General features: G+C 38.8%; 1 protein-coding gene across 3 annotated transcripts in view; it reads left to right on the top strand.

The window, feature by feature from the left end:
• The first annotated feature begins 357 nt into the window (after nt 1-357).
• The window catches only part of TNFRSF19 (TNF receptor superfamily member 19), a 58,519-nt gene continuing 42,588 nt past the window's right edge, over nt 358-16,288 (top strand). Inside the window, exons 1-4 of one of the 3 annotated variants that reach the window (XM_061992746.1) lie at nt 358-601; nt 746-833; nt 13,936-14,021; nt 15,949-16,059. In XM_061992746.1, the coding sequence (XP_061848730.1) occupies nt 13,959-14,021; nt 15,949-16,059 (174 nt within the window). In that variant the 5' untranslated portion in view covers nt 358-601; nt 746-833; nt 13,936-13,958. Of the gene's footprint in view, nt 602-745; nt 834-5,233; nt 5,311-9,430; nt 9,569-13,935; nt 14,022-15,948; nt 16,060-16,288 lie in introns of those variants that run through there. The other 2 variants (XM_061992755.1, XM_061992763.1) reach the window with 2 other exon arrangements.

Genomic DNA, 16,288 nt, shown 5'->3' on the forward strand with positions numbered 1-16,288 from the left:
TGTCGTGTGTTAACAGCTGCCTAGCAAACTGACCTGCATGTCTGTCTCCCAGAACTATATGGAAAACTGCAACTTCCTGTTGCAAACAAAATTATAAAGCATCTTTTTAAGAAAACCTTATAGCTACATTATTCTCTCTTCTGGGGAGGAGACTTCAATGTAATGAAAACTTTGAAGCGAGCCTTGGGTTTGCTACAATGGACTAACCTGATTAGAAATCATGCAAACTCTTGTTGCTCTTGAGCCGTATTCCCCCACAGGCTGTATTACAGCTCTGTAACCAGTCCCACAGCATTGAATGATGTCATGGGATCTGCAGCTCAGCGAGATGAAAGGGATAAAGCGGAACCCGCTGGCACTGGGGAAAGCTTCCAACACACAATCCACAACACAGCTTGGGAACTCAAAAGCTACAGATCCAGCCACTCAACTCAGAGCATTTCAGAATCGCGTGCATTCTCTCAGCACAAGAAAAGAAAGAGAGAAAAAGCTAGTGATCGATTTTTCACAAAAGAACCAGAGTTCTGAAAGGCAGAATTTAAGAGTGTAACTACCTGCTGGAAAAGGAGCTCTTTTTCCTCTCCAAAGCACTGCCTTTGATGTATGGCAACTGATCACTGATCAGATTACAGGCATTTGGTCTCAGTGCTCGTCTGCCTTTGATCTGCATGGTTAATTTTATTTTCCCGGATTTGGAGTTTCGTCTGGGCTTGTGCTGACATACTTTTTTTTTTTTTCTCTTAAGGAGGTAAAAGCATTTAATACAGAAGCTCTGGCAGTGTGAAATTAAGCTGCAGAAAGCCTGGGCAGTGGAAAACTTCATCAGAGAACAGGTATTGACTTTATATTTCTTTTCAGTTTTATGTTGCAAGATTTTAAGAAACTGTAAAGTTCACATAAACAGGAATACTACACATCATTGTATGTATAAAGGTCAGAAGATTATATATGATTTATGCATCATTTTACTTGCAATTCTTAGGCTGAATTAGACTGAGAACAATCTATAATATGTAGACAAGTGAAAACTGAAGCCAACTCGGGGTTTTTTTCCAATATTTGGGGGGTATATAAGATTTTGGTGTGCACTGCTCCTTCCTATCTAATTAGCTATAGTTTTGTTAAGTTATATTTGAATACAAGTATTACATGATTTACAGGATTATTTATTTTCTAAGAAAAGACTAATAGTAATTCCTACATACTGTGTATTGTTTGCTCTCAGTGCATTTATTAAACTGTGACTTCTTTAAGCAATGTTTTTAATCCTAATAGTTAAACACTTGAGATGAAAAAAAGTCTCCTTTTCCACATGATATTAGAACTAAATTTATGAGCATAACAACCCTATATGCAAAAGCAAAATGGTTTTATTGCAAGATTGAAGAGATGACGGTTCAGTTATTCTATAGGAAAAGAAAGCTTTAAAATAAAAGTAACATTTTAACCTGATGATAGAAGTTTACTTTAAGGCATTTTAATTAAGATATTAAAGAAATCTTCAGCTTATCTAAAGATAACACCTCGGTTTGCTGAACTTGATGTCACTTTTACTCCTATTTCAGTGAACCAATTTCCAATTACAGCATTTTGCATTCTGTTCTGCATATTGTGTTTAAGAAAATTAAAGATATCTACTACATAAATTCATTATTAAAAGACATACAGTAGAAGATTTAGGATTATTTATTATATGTTTGCAATTCTAAAGGGCCGTATTTTCGGTGAGATTGGGCCAAATCTATGAGCATTTTGTGCCTGCAGCTGGAGACAGTCTGTTAAAATAAGACTCAAGCTGCTTCTGTAGGTACTTAAATATAATTCAGATTTTCAGAAGAACTTAGAACCCATAACTGGGGCCAGACTTGCAAAGAAGTTCAACATTCCAGACACGGAGCTCTTTCAAAATCTAGTCTTAATGGTGGACATTCAGTTCTGAAAGTGACTTTAGATGTATATTCTTAAACCTAAATTTAAGTGTATAGAAATCTTAAGTACATCTGTTTATTAACAAATTGCAACTAAAAGTCAGAATGACTGAGCTGTGAAGCATCATTTGCAAACTATTCTTTAAGAGGTTCACCAGTCCATAGGACCCTCAAGATGTTAATATCTCAGTATGCACCATAGTAACATGGAAACCCAAATGTTAAGTTTGTTTACATCTGAATAAGATTAAGTTATCAACACTTCCATATAAACGTAGTCAGAATTCATTAGTCAGTCTGCAAACTTTGTTTCTTCTAATTAAAAGTATATTTGTATATATAAATTTTACATTTACTGAATATCAAGAGATAATATGCCAGACACAGATTAACTAGGCTTGACTTGGTATCATTTAGTTTTCTATACCACCAATTAAATCATATTCTGACTTAACAAGTCAATTACAATATAAGGAAAGTAATTAGCTCTGCATGAATAATGTGTTCTAGCTGTCAAGGAAGGATATTGTTTAAGGCACAGCCAAAGCAAAATTTAGTATTTTTCTTTAAATGACAATGAGGTACTAAAGCATGTTTCAGTAATCCTGAAAAGATGCTTTTATTACGTAATTCTATACTTCATTGATGAGCTTCTCTACTTTCCAATCTTCCCTTGCTCATTGCATGTTTTCTAAAGTGTACATTTGCTTTCTGAAGAAAATAATTTCTAAACCACACCCTTGTTTGCAGTAAAGTAGAAAGAGCAGTACATTTTAAAACTAATGCAAAGATTATTTTTCCTCAGAAGTCAAAATAGCTATATGTGTCCAATACAATTAAACTATCAGTATAAAGATCTGACCCATCACACAAATGGGTAAAGTTGTGTAACACTGGTTAATCAGATAGATTACACTGTAGGGCTTGTATATGTATTTATAAATATTTGCAATATTGAGGCCTTAGAAATGCATTTCAGAAACTTTTTTTTTATTTAGTAAAAAGTCCCCACATATTTACACACAGATGGGCATTAACCCATGTGTGTTTACATGTGTGAATATGAGTGAGACTGAAATGAAAGCATAGTTGAACATATTTAAGAATAGGAGGAGAGGATGTTCTGCATTTCTGTTATTTTAAATAGCAGTTCTCTGACAGTTTAGTCTTTCATTGATCTGACTTTTAAAGATTAAATAATTCTTGGCACTTGTGACTTTGCTTTTGCAAAGTGCTGTATAAACATTAATTAATCCTCAGGCTTAAGTCTTCAGAAAGAACAAGTTCACAATGCTTTTTCAAGCAAATCTGACTAGGAAATTTACAAGTACATACTTTTTTTATTAAAATAGCTTGAGCAATTTCTGATTATAAATAGAGCTATTTCCAAACAGTGTCTCTTAGATAACATCATAAACGTATTTTAAGGTTTGTAATAGCTAAAACTATCAAAAGACATTGCACAGTTATACTGACATCAGTTTCCAACAGCTGTCATAACAAGCACAGATCTATCTCACAGTTGACTGGGGGAACTGTGTTAGCATTTGAGATATGGAGATAACAACTTCCTATTGCTGTACAATTTCTGCTTCCACATCAGATATGTCACACAACTTAGTTTTATCAAAGAGGTCAGATGAAACTATTTCCCAAATATTTCTTTTCTGCTTTCCCTACTGTAGTCAGAATCTCTATACCTTGTATCTGTATTAATCGCTCTAACTTCTTCCATTTCCTTAGAAGCAGCATCATGACTTAAAACAAAAGAAATCTTGCCATTTTCAACATCTTTCAATGAAGGATGGAATTACTTCTTCCCTTTTACATTTAGAGGAAGTATTTTACATGCTACATGCTTCATTTATTTGCATAGTAACCCCGTCTGATGAGAAAGTCTTAATGTTTCTTTATAGTAATCCTTAGTGTTTAGTCAACAGTTTGAGAACTGAGATGTTTTAATGCACTTGTCTAACTATACTAAAAAACAAATATCTGAAACACACATGACGACTCTCCCACTCCACAGTACATTTCACTGGTGTCTACAGAAAACAGATAAGGTACAAAGCAGTTGTCTGTAAATAGCAAGAGGATGTAGCATGCTCACTGCTGTGCAGCTGCTGCCATTCACAACAGATGCACTGCCGTTGTGCTGTAGCATGCCATTCTTCACTGAAATTCCAGCCTTGCAGAGCTCCTTCTGGCAAGAGTCCTGAAGCAACACTCTTCTTTGAAGGCCCTTTATAATTACATGAAAACCCCTGTAAATTCTGAATTAGGTTTGGGGTTTCTTCTCCTAATTGAAAACAACTAGTTTTGCAGCAATGATTTATCTCTCTGCAGACATCTTGCTGTACTGCAGTAAGCACTACTTGTTTTTGTGTAAGTCCACATGACTGATGAACTCCAAAATTTTATCTGTGAGCTCACAAAAATTCTGTTTATTAGAAAACGCTTTACTGCCGAGTATGTTTTGGTTCATTCTCTTCCGAACCTAACTTAGTTCCTGGTGTAGCCATAAAATTGTCTGGACTGTAGTGGTATCATTAACCCTTTCACTGAAAGTAAAACTCACGACCTGAAATATCTGCAGTGGCAGTTCTTTCACCAAAGTCTCCAAGGCTGGCTTCACCAATATCGCTTTAGAACTTTCCTGAGTTCCATGGACTCCTTCTGTGCTCACCTCCTGAATGGTAGCAAAGGGTTTTGCCCAGCCCGTTTTAACAACCGCCCAACAGCCTGGGGTCTGGCAGCCGTAATCACTTCTAAGCCAGGGCTCCAGGAGATCAGAACACCAAAGGTGCAGTCCCCAACGCCCAGGCTGCCTCTGGAGACAAGGTGGCAGCCGCAGCCTGCAACCAGCCACCTCAGCACGCACTGCAAGTCTCCGCCATCCTCCTGGTAGCATAAAAGGGATGAGAGTGCTTCGTTTGTGGCTCACCCTGGCTTGGTGCCACCAGCGCAAGGCACGTCCCGCCGCTCACCACTCGGCACGCATCTCCCGGCGGGAGGGGAGTTAAGCGTGAGGCGGGCAGCCCCCACAGCGGCCGCGGCGGGAGCCTCTTCCCGCCCCCGAAGCGGCGGCCGCCGGTATCTGCCGCTCCCCGCCGCCGGGCCCGCGCGCTCGAGGCGGCCGTTGGGCGTCGCGCGGCCCCTCCCTCCCTGCCGCGGCGGCTGCCTCCACGGGTGCGCGCCCCCTCGCCACGGGGCACGTGGGCCGGGGGCTGCTGATTGGCTGCCTCCGGTCACCTGAGCCCGGCTCCTCCGGCGAAAGAGGGCGGGGAGCGGCGCGGCGTTGCCCGGGTGACGCGGCGAGCCGAGGCGCGAGGAGGCAGCGGTCGCGGGGCGAGCGCTGCCGGGAGGGACTCCGGCGCGACAGGTGGGTGCGTGGGACTTCCAGGCAGGCGCGATCCCCGCAGCTCTCCCCTTCCCCCTCGCCCCTTTCCGCGCTCTGAAGGAAGGCTGTGAGAGGAAGGTGCGCGGAATGGGGCGGCCAGCGTGGAGAAGCAGCGGTGCTCCCGCAGCCCGGGGCTCCGAGCGAGTTACCTTCACCACCCCCTGGGGTATTGGCCTCGCCGGGCGCTGGCCCCGCCGTGCGCCTGGCACCAGCCCTCTCCGCCTTCCCGCTGCGCGTAGCGCCCGCGGGGCAGATGCTGTGGCCGTGCCGGGAAGGAGTGGAGGCACTGCGGAGGGCTCCGCTGGATCTTTTCCCAGATGGCTCCAGCTCTGCCGCTCTAACCGGCCGCTCTGCCCCGAGGCGTCCCATAGTGGGTTATGTAGGGCACGGTAGCAGAAAGCAGTCGCAGCTGATGTTGCTGGGTTTTGCAGATCGGGTCAGCGCTAGAGTAACCCTTCCACGCTCTGGAGTGCGGCGAACAAAAAAGCCCTTGAGAGCCGGGCATTCTTGTTCACGAACTCTTATCATGTCTACTGCATAAGTAAATTGCTGTTTGCTTTAGACAGTTTTGCAGCTGAAGTTAAAGGAACAGGGGCTAGTAGCTTTTTCTCGGATGCTAAGAGGTTGAAAAGCCACAATTATGGTTCTGTTGAAATGCCTTTGATTGTTTGACTTCTTTTCTGATGTCTGTCTCCATTACTCTGCCCATGGACTGAAGGCTTTACCTGGTATTCATGAAAAGTCTTGATAATTAATACTTATTTGCCACCTTTATACTTCGAACTGCTTTAAATGAATGCGCTTATCAAGTTATCAAAGAGGTCTAGTAGCGTTTAACATGAGCAAAAGTGGGAAAATGGATTCAGTCTGTAGGTAGAGTTTGTTAACTAACTACTGTATAATCTCGAGCACACCTTCACCATGTAAAACAAGCTAGGTATATTAACTGCAAGTTTTTTCTCATGTAGGCAAATGGGGGTTTATTAGAAGTAGAGATAAACTTCTTTATTTGGTAATAAGACGTTTAGTTGTTAAGGAGGCAATAAGTTTCTTCTTCGTCAGTTTCACCAACTTGTAGTTGCTGTCCTAATAAAGAGAATGCTGAGAGTGAAAGTAATTCATGTCTGTGCTTTTTAAGACATTGTATGCTATCCAAAACCGCTAAAGGGTGTCTGGATAAATGTAACACCTTGGCATTAAATCACTGCAAGAGTTACTGTATTAACTGGCCTGATGCTTCATGATTTACAATTCTTAAAAATTACTTTGAAAAATAGCTATTAGTATACTTTCATGAAAGCAAAATATTAATATTGTAGTTCTCATTGTATTACTGACATATTTAAGTACAAATATGCACAAATGCGGCTCTACACTGAGGTTTCACCTAGCAAACTAGTGTCTCCCAGATGCTGAGTCAGGTGTATTAAACAGAAGGAGTAACATTTTTTTGCCACAGTTTTGATGCTGAAGCACAGATTTGTTCATTATTTGTATGAGTAGTCTCAACAGCTTCAGTGGGATTGGGAGTTACTGTGTGAATCACAGGTTTTGATATTCTAAAAAGCTTTATTTAAGTGTAGGAACAAGTCTCCACATTGCACCTTTGTTAGGATACTTTACTGTAATTTCTCATTAATGGTAGTCTGGATATGTTGAAGAACATGGTGGATAACTATTTTACATAATTTTACTAGCATGGTTTTGGAACATTGTTTGCAAGTAGCAAACCCAGGCATGAATTATGTAGTTAATTTTCAAGTTTTGCTGATTATATCTTTTTTGAGATACTGGGATTTAATGCATTCTGTGAATTCTATCTATAATAACACAGACCAGACACTGCATAGATGCTTCTTTGGAGCATGAAGTTATCGCCATTATTTCTGTAAAGTCAGATGCCTCAGCCAACGTAACTCAAAGCACATGGTATTCAGAAGGAGCTCAAGTATTTCCCACCTATGTACAAACCTCCTTTCTCTCCTCCTTCAGCCTTTAAAATGTATTTTCTTTCACCAGCCATGTTCCAGATTTAATCTACAAAACCAGAAATAAATTCATAAGTGCTTAATATTGTACCACATGGCATCTTCTAAAAACCAGGAATTAATTCAATAAGGTATTTAATGTGAGGAATGTTACCTACCTGACAGTATTTTCTCATTTTTTTCTGCGCGTGGTCCTTCTCAGAGCAGTTGGAGCAAATGTGTTCAGACAAGATATCATTTACCTCACAAAGGGAAGAAGTACGGGCATTGTGGGTAGGGTGTAAAGGGAAGATGTTCTAGAAGTATGAGACAGGATAACAATGCATAGCTCTGTAGTGGAAGTTCTTGTCCCTAACTTGTTCCCTTTGTCTTTATTATTGCAGCAGCATGAGTACTTTCCCTTCTCTTGTTTCTTGCCTGTGGGGCACTGACTATGCTAAAGCCATCTGCCAGTTCTTGTCAGTTTACTGCATGCAGTCGACAGCTGCAGGTGGGAAACAGTGGTCAGAAGAGCCCTCAGATCCTATTCATTGGATACTAGAGATCTGTGTTGGCAAGATAAGATGACTGTATTTTCATCCTTCTTTCTTACCAGAACTTCCCAGAGTACTCTTTGCCAGTGTTATAGAGAATGTGAGAAGTAGTCATCAGGTACAAATGTCAAATCTAATATGGTAAACCTACAAGATTTAGGAAAGTTAAGTGAATTCAAAGTTGAGACCTTCCACTGGTAAAGTTTCCCTTAGAAGGTGGATGATGTTGACTTCAAAGTTTTGATGCTTACACATAGGAGAAACCAGCTACTAGGCCATAGTTTAATGTCTCTTTGAAGGTTTAAAGTTCTTACTTCTACAATACATTTATTCCATGTTTCTAATTTGTTGGTTGATATTGTCCTCTTTATACGTATGCATCATACACCCCACACAACCTTCAAACTGTGCAACCACATTTCTCAATGGAAGTTCTTTATCTCAGGTTCAGTACCTGAGCAAAGATGATTGTTTTTCCCTGAGTATTTTGGGTAAGCATATTGCTGTCAACCTAAAAAGATGTATTTGGAAGGATTTACTGACCTCAAAAGACTGTGTCCACGGTTTTATTTAATTTAATGCAATTGAGGCTATCCAAACTCAGTTTCATAAATATCAGTATCTGAAGAAGAACAAATAATGTGTAAATGCATTGAACTTCTGTTTCATCACTCAAATTTTAGAAACAAAAACTTCTTCTAGTTACTTAGTTGAATGCATATGAGATGAATGGCTTGTGTCCAATAGACATCAGTGTAATGCCACTTGATATCAAGAGAGAACAAATTTGCCCAATGGCAACCTATTATTAAGTGTTGCAGTGTCTGCTTTTTAAGCCAGACTTTTAACCAAACTGGAGACAGAACAGGAAACAAGCAGCTGGCACAGATAGTGTCCTTTGGGACTTGCTTTCAGAGCAATGAGTTATTAATGTGCCTTAACCATTTGCTCTATTTTTTATTGTTGTCGTGCAAAGAAACACACTCTTTTTGTACTCTTAACAATGGCTTGGGTTTGTTTTTGTTGTACACTAGTTGATTTCTTTCTCATGTGCTATAGGCAGGATATAGTCTTTGGGGTTTTTTGGTAGGAAATGGGACATAAGCACAATGATTGCGTGATACAATACCACAGGCATTCATTTGTGTCTCCTGAAATGATTTGAACATGTTTAGTGCTACTAAACCTAGTGAAGTGCACTGAAGTTTAAGGCACATAGATCTGAAAACTTTTGTAAGATATGATGATTATAAAGGAGAAATTGCATCGTACAAGTAATGATCAGTCAGCAAGTTCGAAGCTCAGTAAAATGTGTAGATGAGTTGGAGAAGTCCATGATAGAGTGATGCCAGTTCCAAAATGCTTGATTTTGGAAATTTATTCTGGGTTTTGGAACTCCTGATGTTTGAAGGTGTTGGATTTGGCAGGAGGGTTAAAAAGGCAATACATTTTCTTTTAAATAGAAAATATTTCTGAAGTGCAATAAAATTTCCACACCTAAGTCAACAAAATGTGGTTTAGTACAGCATGCTTCTCCATGTGCTTTTTATGTCCTAGAAGTCTTTGAGGTACATGCTATATGAAGGTCATCTTGTAACAGGAAGGACAAATCTAAATCACAGAATCTTAAGGGTTGGAAGGCACCTTGAAAGATCATCTAGTCCAACTCCCCTGCCAGAGCAGACCTACCTAGAGAAGGTCACACAAGAACTTGTCCAAGTAAGTTTTGAATGCCTACAGAGAAGGAGACTAAAACTGAAATATGAGCTGTCAGCATGACTAGCAACATTTTTAATGCTACTTGTTACTCTCTTCTGTTAAGAACTGGCATTTGTTTTTTAAACCAATTGTGACTCCAGTATATTACAAACATAAAACCACATCATTAGCTTTGTTTCAATACTTGTTTTTAAAAATTGTTTAAATGCTAACTTTTTTACACTATTAAATCTTCAGGTTATTGCATATTGGAAAAAAATGTGTAGGATGAATATTGGCTCCATTACATTTTATTGCAATAATATGGCAAGTACTGAATCTGCTGGCCAGTTAATCAAGCTGTTCTTAATTTTCTTTACCATACTTCAGAAAAAAATACAGACTGTTTAGATTATGCCACAGCTCCGTATTTGCGATCATTAGGCTTAGGATAGCTCATCAATATTGTTTGCATTGATAATTCTACATGAAACTTGGCATAGAAATATTCAATTAGAATGATATTAAATTTCTTTTTTGATGTCACACATGTATTTTCAGAAGCAAAAGTAAATCTTAACATTTTAAATAAAACATGCTTTTAACCTTATAAAGAAGCCTGTGTTAAAAAATGGTTATATAGATGGTCGTAATTACATTATAACTGTGCTATGTTTTATTTCTTTAACAATAATGTTATTAAGGAATATAATGACTATAAAGTCATGTGATTTGGAATAATCACTTGATCATAGTTCTAAGCAACTTGATTACATCTGTATCTTTATTTCACTTCCATGCTTCCATAAAGTTGTATCTCTTATAGCATTTAAGAAAGTGTATCGAGTTTTTTCCATTGAGTAGCACTGAATTATATGAAATTAATAAGTCAATGCTGATTTTTTTTTTTCTCAAATCTTTTTAGTTTCAGCATGATTCTTTGCATTCATATTTAATCAGTTTATATCATTTGGCTTTCAGAGTTTCAACTTTATTGTCATGTCTTCTCTGAATCAAGTGAAGTCAAGTTCATTTTGTATCACTTCTGTAATATTGTGTAGAGATGTTTATTGTATTACTATTCCTAGTTCTTTAAAGTTTTCCTAATTCATAGGGTTTTCATTTTTTTTTCCATAACACTACCACTCTGGAATTTCTGTAGCATTCTGAACTGAATAAAAATTTCTTGGTACTTTTTTCAAGGTTACTGAGGTGCAGTCTCACAATTTGTCTTGTGTTGAATCTGTTTTCACATAGGTCTTCAATTACTGTGTCTTTGGCCAGATATTATGTGATGAGAGTTTTCATTTGTCTTGCTTCTTTCCAAATGTAGATAAGAAACGTTTATTGAAACTTATGACTTCCCTTTAGAATATTTTTATGGTCCCTGTCTGCTGTTTAGTCTTTGCTATTACCGGAAATTGGTTTGTTCTTCTATAGTTCTGTTGTTATATACCTAATGTGTTTCTGCAGCATTAATGCTGTTAATTTCTCACATCAACCTTGTAAACTTAATAACCTTTAAAATCTGTTGACTCTCCTTTTCCATTTTTCCGTTTGTTTCTCAGTACTTCTCACATCAAATTGTTCTATTTGAGTTATTCAGAAATCTTTCTTAGATTTCCCATTTCATGTTTCTCTGCTTTTTTTTTCTTCAGACTTAAAAGCACCTATGTGTATACACAGTACAAAATGTATACAAATACACACAGACACTTGTGTGTATTTGTATTGCTTGATGGTATGTTGTCATTTTTACCCATGTTGACATGCATTAATCTGTCACTAAATGAGAAATAACCATAAAAATGTAATCTAGGATTTCCTGTAAAGTGCTGCCTGACACACCTCTGTGTATCTTCCATTCTTCATATCAGACTTTAGCTCTTTTTAGCTTCAAAATACAATTAATAATGCAACTGAAATATACTTTCTTATTGTTTAGAATTTCATAGAATCATAGAATGGCAGGCGTTGGAAGGGACCTTTAGAGATCATCTAGTCCATCCCCCCTGCTAAAGCAGCTCCACCTAGATCAGGTTGCATAGGAACATGTTCAGGCAGATCTTGAAGACCTCCAAGGAAGGAGATTCCACAACCTCTCTGGACAGCCTGTGCCAGGGCTCCCTCACCTGAACAGTGAAATAGTTTTTTCTTATGTTTAAGTGGAACTTTTTGTGTTCCAGCTTCATCCCATTACCCCTTGTCCGGTTACTAGATACTACAGAAAAAAGGGATGTCCCAACCTCCTGACACCCACCCTTTAGATATGTATAAATGTTAATAAGATCTCCCCTCAATCTCCTCCAGAGTAAACAGCCCCAGTTCCTGCAGCCTTTCCTCATATGAAAGATGTTCCAGTCCCCTGATCATCTTGGTGGCCCTGCACTGGACTCTCTCCAGCACTTCCCTGTCCCTCTTGAGCTGAGGAGCCCAGAACTGGACACAGGACTCCAGATGAGGCCTCACCAGGGCAGAGTAGAGGGGGAGAAGAACCTCCCTTGACCTGCTGGCCACACTCTCGATGCATCCCAGGATGCCATTGGCCTTCTTGGCCACAAGGGCACATTGCTGGCTCATATTTAGTTTATTATCAATCAGGACTCCCAGGTCTCTCTCTGCAGAGCTGCTCTTCAGCAGTTTGACCCCCAGCCTGTACTGGTTCAGGGGGTTGTTCCTTCCCAGATGAATTTAGGTAGGATATTCATGCAGCAAAGTATGAAATTGTGTTCATTAAAGTTTATGCTCATTCTTGTATTATTTTTGAAGCATACTATTCTTGTTATAGTTCCATATTGTAAAGCGTTTCAAATAGTTCCCCTTCTATCATTTGTTAATACTTCTTAAGAAGTAACTATTCAAGACTTTATGGACTATTCTTTTTCTGAGAGAATAAAAAAAATTGACTGAGGTAGAATGTGATTTGGTTAATAATGTTTGAAATGTCTTCTGTGATAGTCTTTGCTTACTGATCATAAACAATCATGTTAACATATTTATAGAAGTTAATATCCTTTAGGTAAGTAGTAGAAACATACCCTGTTTATTGGTCCATCTTGCAGAATGAAGTAGAAGACATTATCTTACCCACTGGGCAAATGCTTTCTGCTCCACATTGCAACATGGAAGGAATGTTCTTGTGATCAGCTATGTCACAGAATCATTTCAGGTGGAAGAGACCTTTAAGATAAAGTCCAGCCTTTGTCCTAGCCTTATCAACCACTAAAACATTTCCCAAGTGCAATATCTTCCAGTGAAATCCACCTCCAGGGACAGCAACTCCACCACCTCCCAGGGCAGCCTGTTCCAATGCCTGACAACCCTTTCAGGAAAGAAATTCCTTCTCATGTCCAGCCTGAACCTCCCCTGGTGCAACTTGAGGCCATTTCCTCTTGTTCTATCGCTTGTTACTAGGGAGAACAGACTGACCCCCTGTCTTGCTGCAACTTCCTTTTGGGTAGTTGTAGACAGTGATAAGGTCTCCCCTGAGCCTTCTTTTCTGCAGGCTAAACAGCCCCAGATCCCTCAGCCGTTCCTCATAGGAGACCTGCTTGGCAGCCTGCCTCTGTGTCCTCTCCAGCACCTCAATGTCCTCATTGTAGAGAGGGGCCCAAAACCGGACACAGTATTCAAGGTGTGGCCTCGCCAAAGCCGAGTACAGGGTAATGATCACCTCCCTCCTCCTGCTGACAACACTGTTCCTGATACAGGCCAGGATGCCATTGACCTTCTTGGCCACCTGGGCATATGGCTGGCTCATATTCAGCTGCTGGCAACCAAAACTCCCAGTTCTCTCTCTGCCTGGCAGCTTTCCAGCCACTGTTCCTCAGGCCTGCTGGGGGTTGTTGTGGCCCAAGTGCAGTACCCAGCATTTGGCCTTATTGAAGCTCGTGGCATTGGCCTTGGCCCAGACATCCAGCCTATCTGGATCTCTCTGTAGAGCTTCCCTACCCTCAAGCAGATGAACACTTCCAGTCATCTTGGTGTCATCTGCAAACTTACTAAGGGTGCATGTCGTAGCTGATCTGTGGCGTATTTGAAGAAACTGTGTTTTGTCTGTTGATCGTGTTCTTAGTTGGGCATCTAACAAGAAAGACATTTTAGGGATGTTAAATTTAAAAATGTCTAGGCTGATAGCAATCTATCCTTTTGAGAATTAAGGCCATAGAAATGGTGTCTATTGCCTTGTGTTCTAAGAAAGAACATTATTTTTAAAGCATATGTTTGTTGTTTAACTTCCAGGACTCATATGAAGTATTTTAATGGCATTAACAAGTAGCTATTTTGACATGCTGAATGACATGAAGCACTATAGACATAGGACTTTTGTAATTTAAACAACAATGTGGAACATAATGATTTTTTTCCTTTTTTTTTTCCTTCTCAAGGGAGAAAGGTTTAATTGTAAGACATGGATGCTAAAGGATTACAAGAAGATAAACTGAAGATGCTTGTAATTTTACTAGCATATTTGGTAAGTTATCGATTAATATTCTTTCTCCTCAGGATGGATGTTGAAAAAACTGTATTGGACATAGTGTTGTGGTTTAGCTCTAGACAGCAACCAGGACCCATGCAGCCACTCACTTGTATCAGAAAAAACTTTTAGGTTGAGATAAGAACAGTTTAATACCTAAAATGACATAAAATAATAAATTTGTAATGGAACAGAATATAACAGAGATAAATAAAACTCAGGAAAAGACAAGTGGTGCACAATGCCGTTGCTTACCACCCACTGACCACTGCCCATGAAACAATCCACCCCTCCCCACCAACTTCCCCACAGTTTATTTACTAGGCATGACATCCTATGGTACAGAATAGCCCTTTTGCTAGGTGAGGTCAGCTGTTCTGGCCATGCTTCCTCCCAGCTTCTTGTGCACCTCCTCGCTGGCAAAGCATGGGAAACTGAGAAATCCTTCAGTTAGGATAAGCACTACTTAGAAACCACTAAAACACCAGTGTATTATCAACATTGTTCTCACATGGAATCCAAAACACAGCCCTGTACCAGCTACTTGGAAGAAAATTAACTACCCAAGCTGAAACCAGGACATATAAGAATGGTGTCTTGCTGTTTTACACTTTAGTGCTAACACTAAACACATATATGCAGGCAATTACACATGCATTTTATCAATGTAAAGTGAGCTTTGTGAACTGATTTGTATAATTTCTTGCTACTCCTCACATAGAATTATAGAATTTTGCCGTATGAGCTCCTTCACGAAAGGTGAACTGTACTAGGACAGAAAACCTAGGCTAATGTAATGATATGCAGGTGGTACTGCTTCACTTCAGAGAGATGTTAGTAATTCCAGGCAATTTGCAGTGACCATCTTTTAGTACAGTATGCTATAAGCATATTTTAGGAATTGAGAGTATTCAGTTTATTGCCAGAACATAGCACAGCACACAATTACATTGCCTACTAAGCCTACTTCAACTCAGGCTTGCAGAGACAAGCTCTAGAACTAAGGGTAATTAGTACTTCATAGCTGTCAGAAAGGCTTTGGTCTTTCTGAAAGGACTAATGCACAAAGTAAAAATTTAGTAGCAATCGTGGAGAGCATTTTCTGTGATGGAAGCCTGTATGTAGACATTTAATTTAAAATTCTATTGAACGAATTCACAAGGCTTGCTTCCTTTGATAGAATTCCTGTGATTACACTGAAACTTTGAGTGGCTGATGTTGCTGCTTATGGTATTTCTCAAAACCTTAGTTTCTGGTTTGTTCAGATAATGCACTTAAAAGCCTTTGAAGGCAGAAATTAGATTGACCTGTTACAAATAAATTTCACTGCTTTATATTTATTTGTACAAATTTGGGATTTTTTTTTAAAATTTCAAAAATATTTGATTGACCTTTTAAAATCTCTAATTATTTATGTTTAAAGGAATAGACTTTAGTGTATTTATTCAATTGTAATAGCATCATTAGAAAAATTAGAAATCACTAATAAATGAAATGCAACAATATAGTGTGATGTGACATTCTATCATTATAGCTTACTGTCACGAAAATTGTAGCTTTAGTAAATGATCGTGCATTTTTTGCAGTATTCAAGTGAGGAACTTAAAGTCATGTTCAAGAAATTAAATGTTTTAACATTCCATTAGTGCAAATATCAATCAGGTCTTCTAGAAATTGTGACATTATTACAAGTCACTGACTACTGAAAACCTTTAAAATTCAAGCCACTGAATAGTATTTGGACTTAGATTATTGATTTCCATTGCCATATTTAAAGGTTTTCATAATGCAGAAAATTGTTTTTAAGACAGAAACACAAGTTTATTTCTCAGATTTAGAGTTTGTATAAATTATACAGTAATCATAGATTAATTCTATTTTGGTGAGTTAACTTTTTAATTTTTAATTTTTTTTTTCTTTTCAGCTAAGTAGGGTAATTTGTGAGACTGGAGATTGCAGAGAGCAAGAATTTAGGGACCCCACTGGAAACTGTATCCTCTGCAAGCAGTGTGGACCTGGAATGGAACTCTCAAAGGTAAACAAATCATGCTTTCTTGAATTTACTTCATTTCCAATAAGTGCATTTACTCATGTGGTTAAAGTAGTAGATATCTGTACATATGTGGAAATATTTTATTCTTTTGGCATTTGGACCTGTTACACTTTTTTGAGTACCATGCTTTTGTGTTTTCTTCTATATAAAATTCTCAGTTCAGAAAATGGTGATACCATTGATATAGTAGGCAGTACCATTAGAGGATGTG

This window comes from Colius striatus, chromosome 1, assembly GCF_028858725.1.
Source record: "Colius striatus isolate bColStr4 chromosome 1, bColStr4.1.hap1, whole genome shotgun sequence".
NCBI classification, from domain to species: Eukaryota; Metazoa; Chordata; class Aves; order Coliiformes; family Coliidae; genus Colius; species Colius striatus.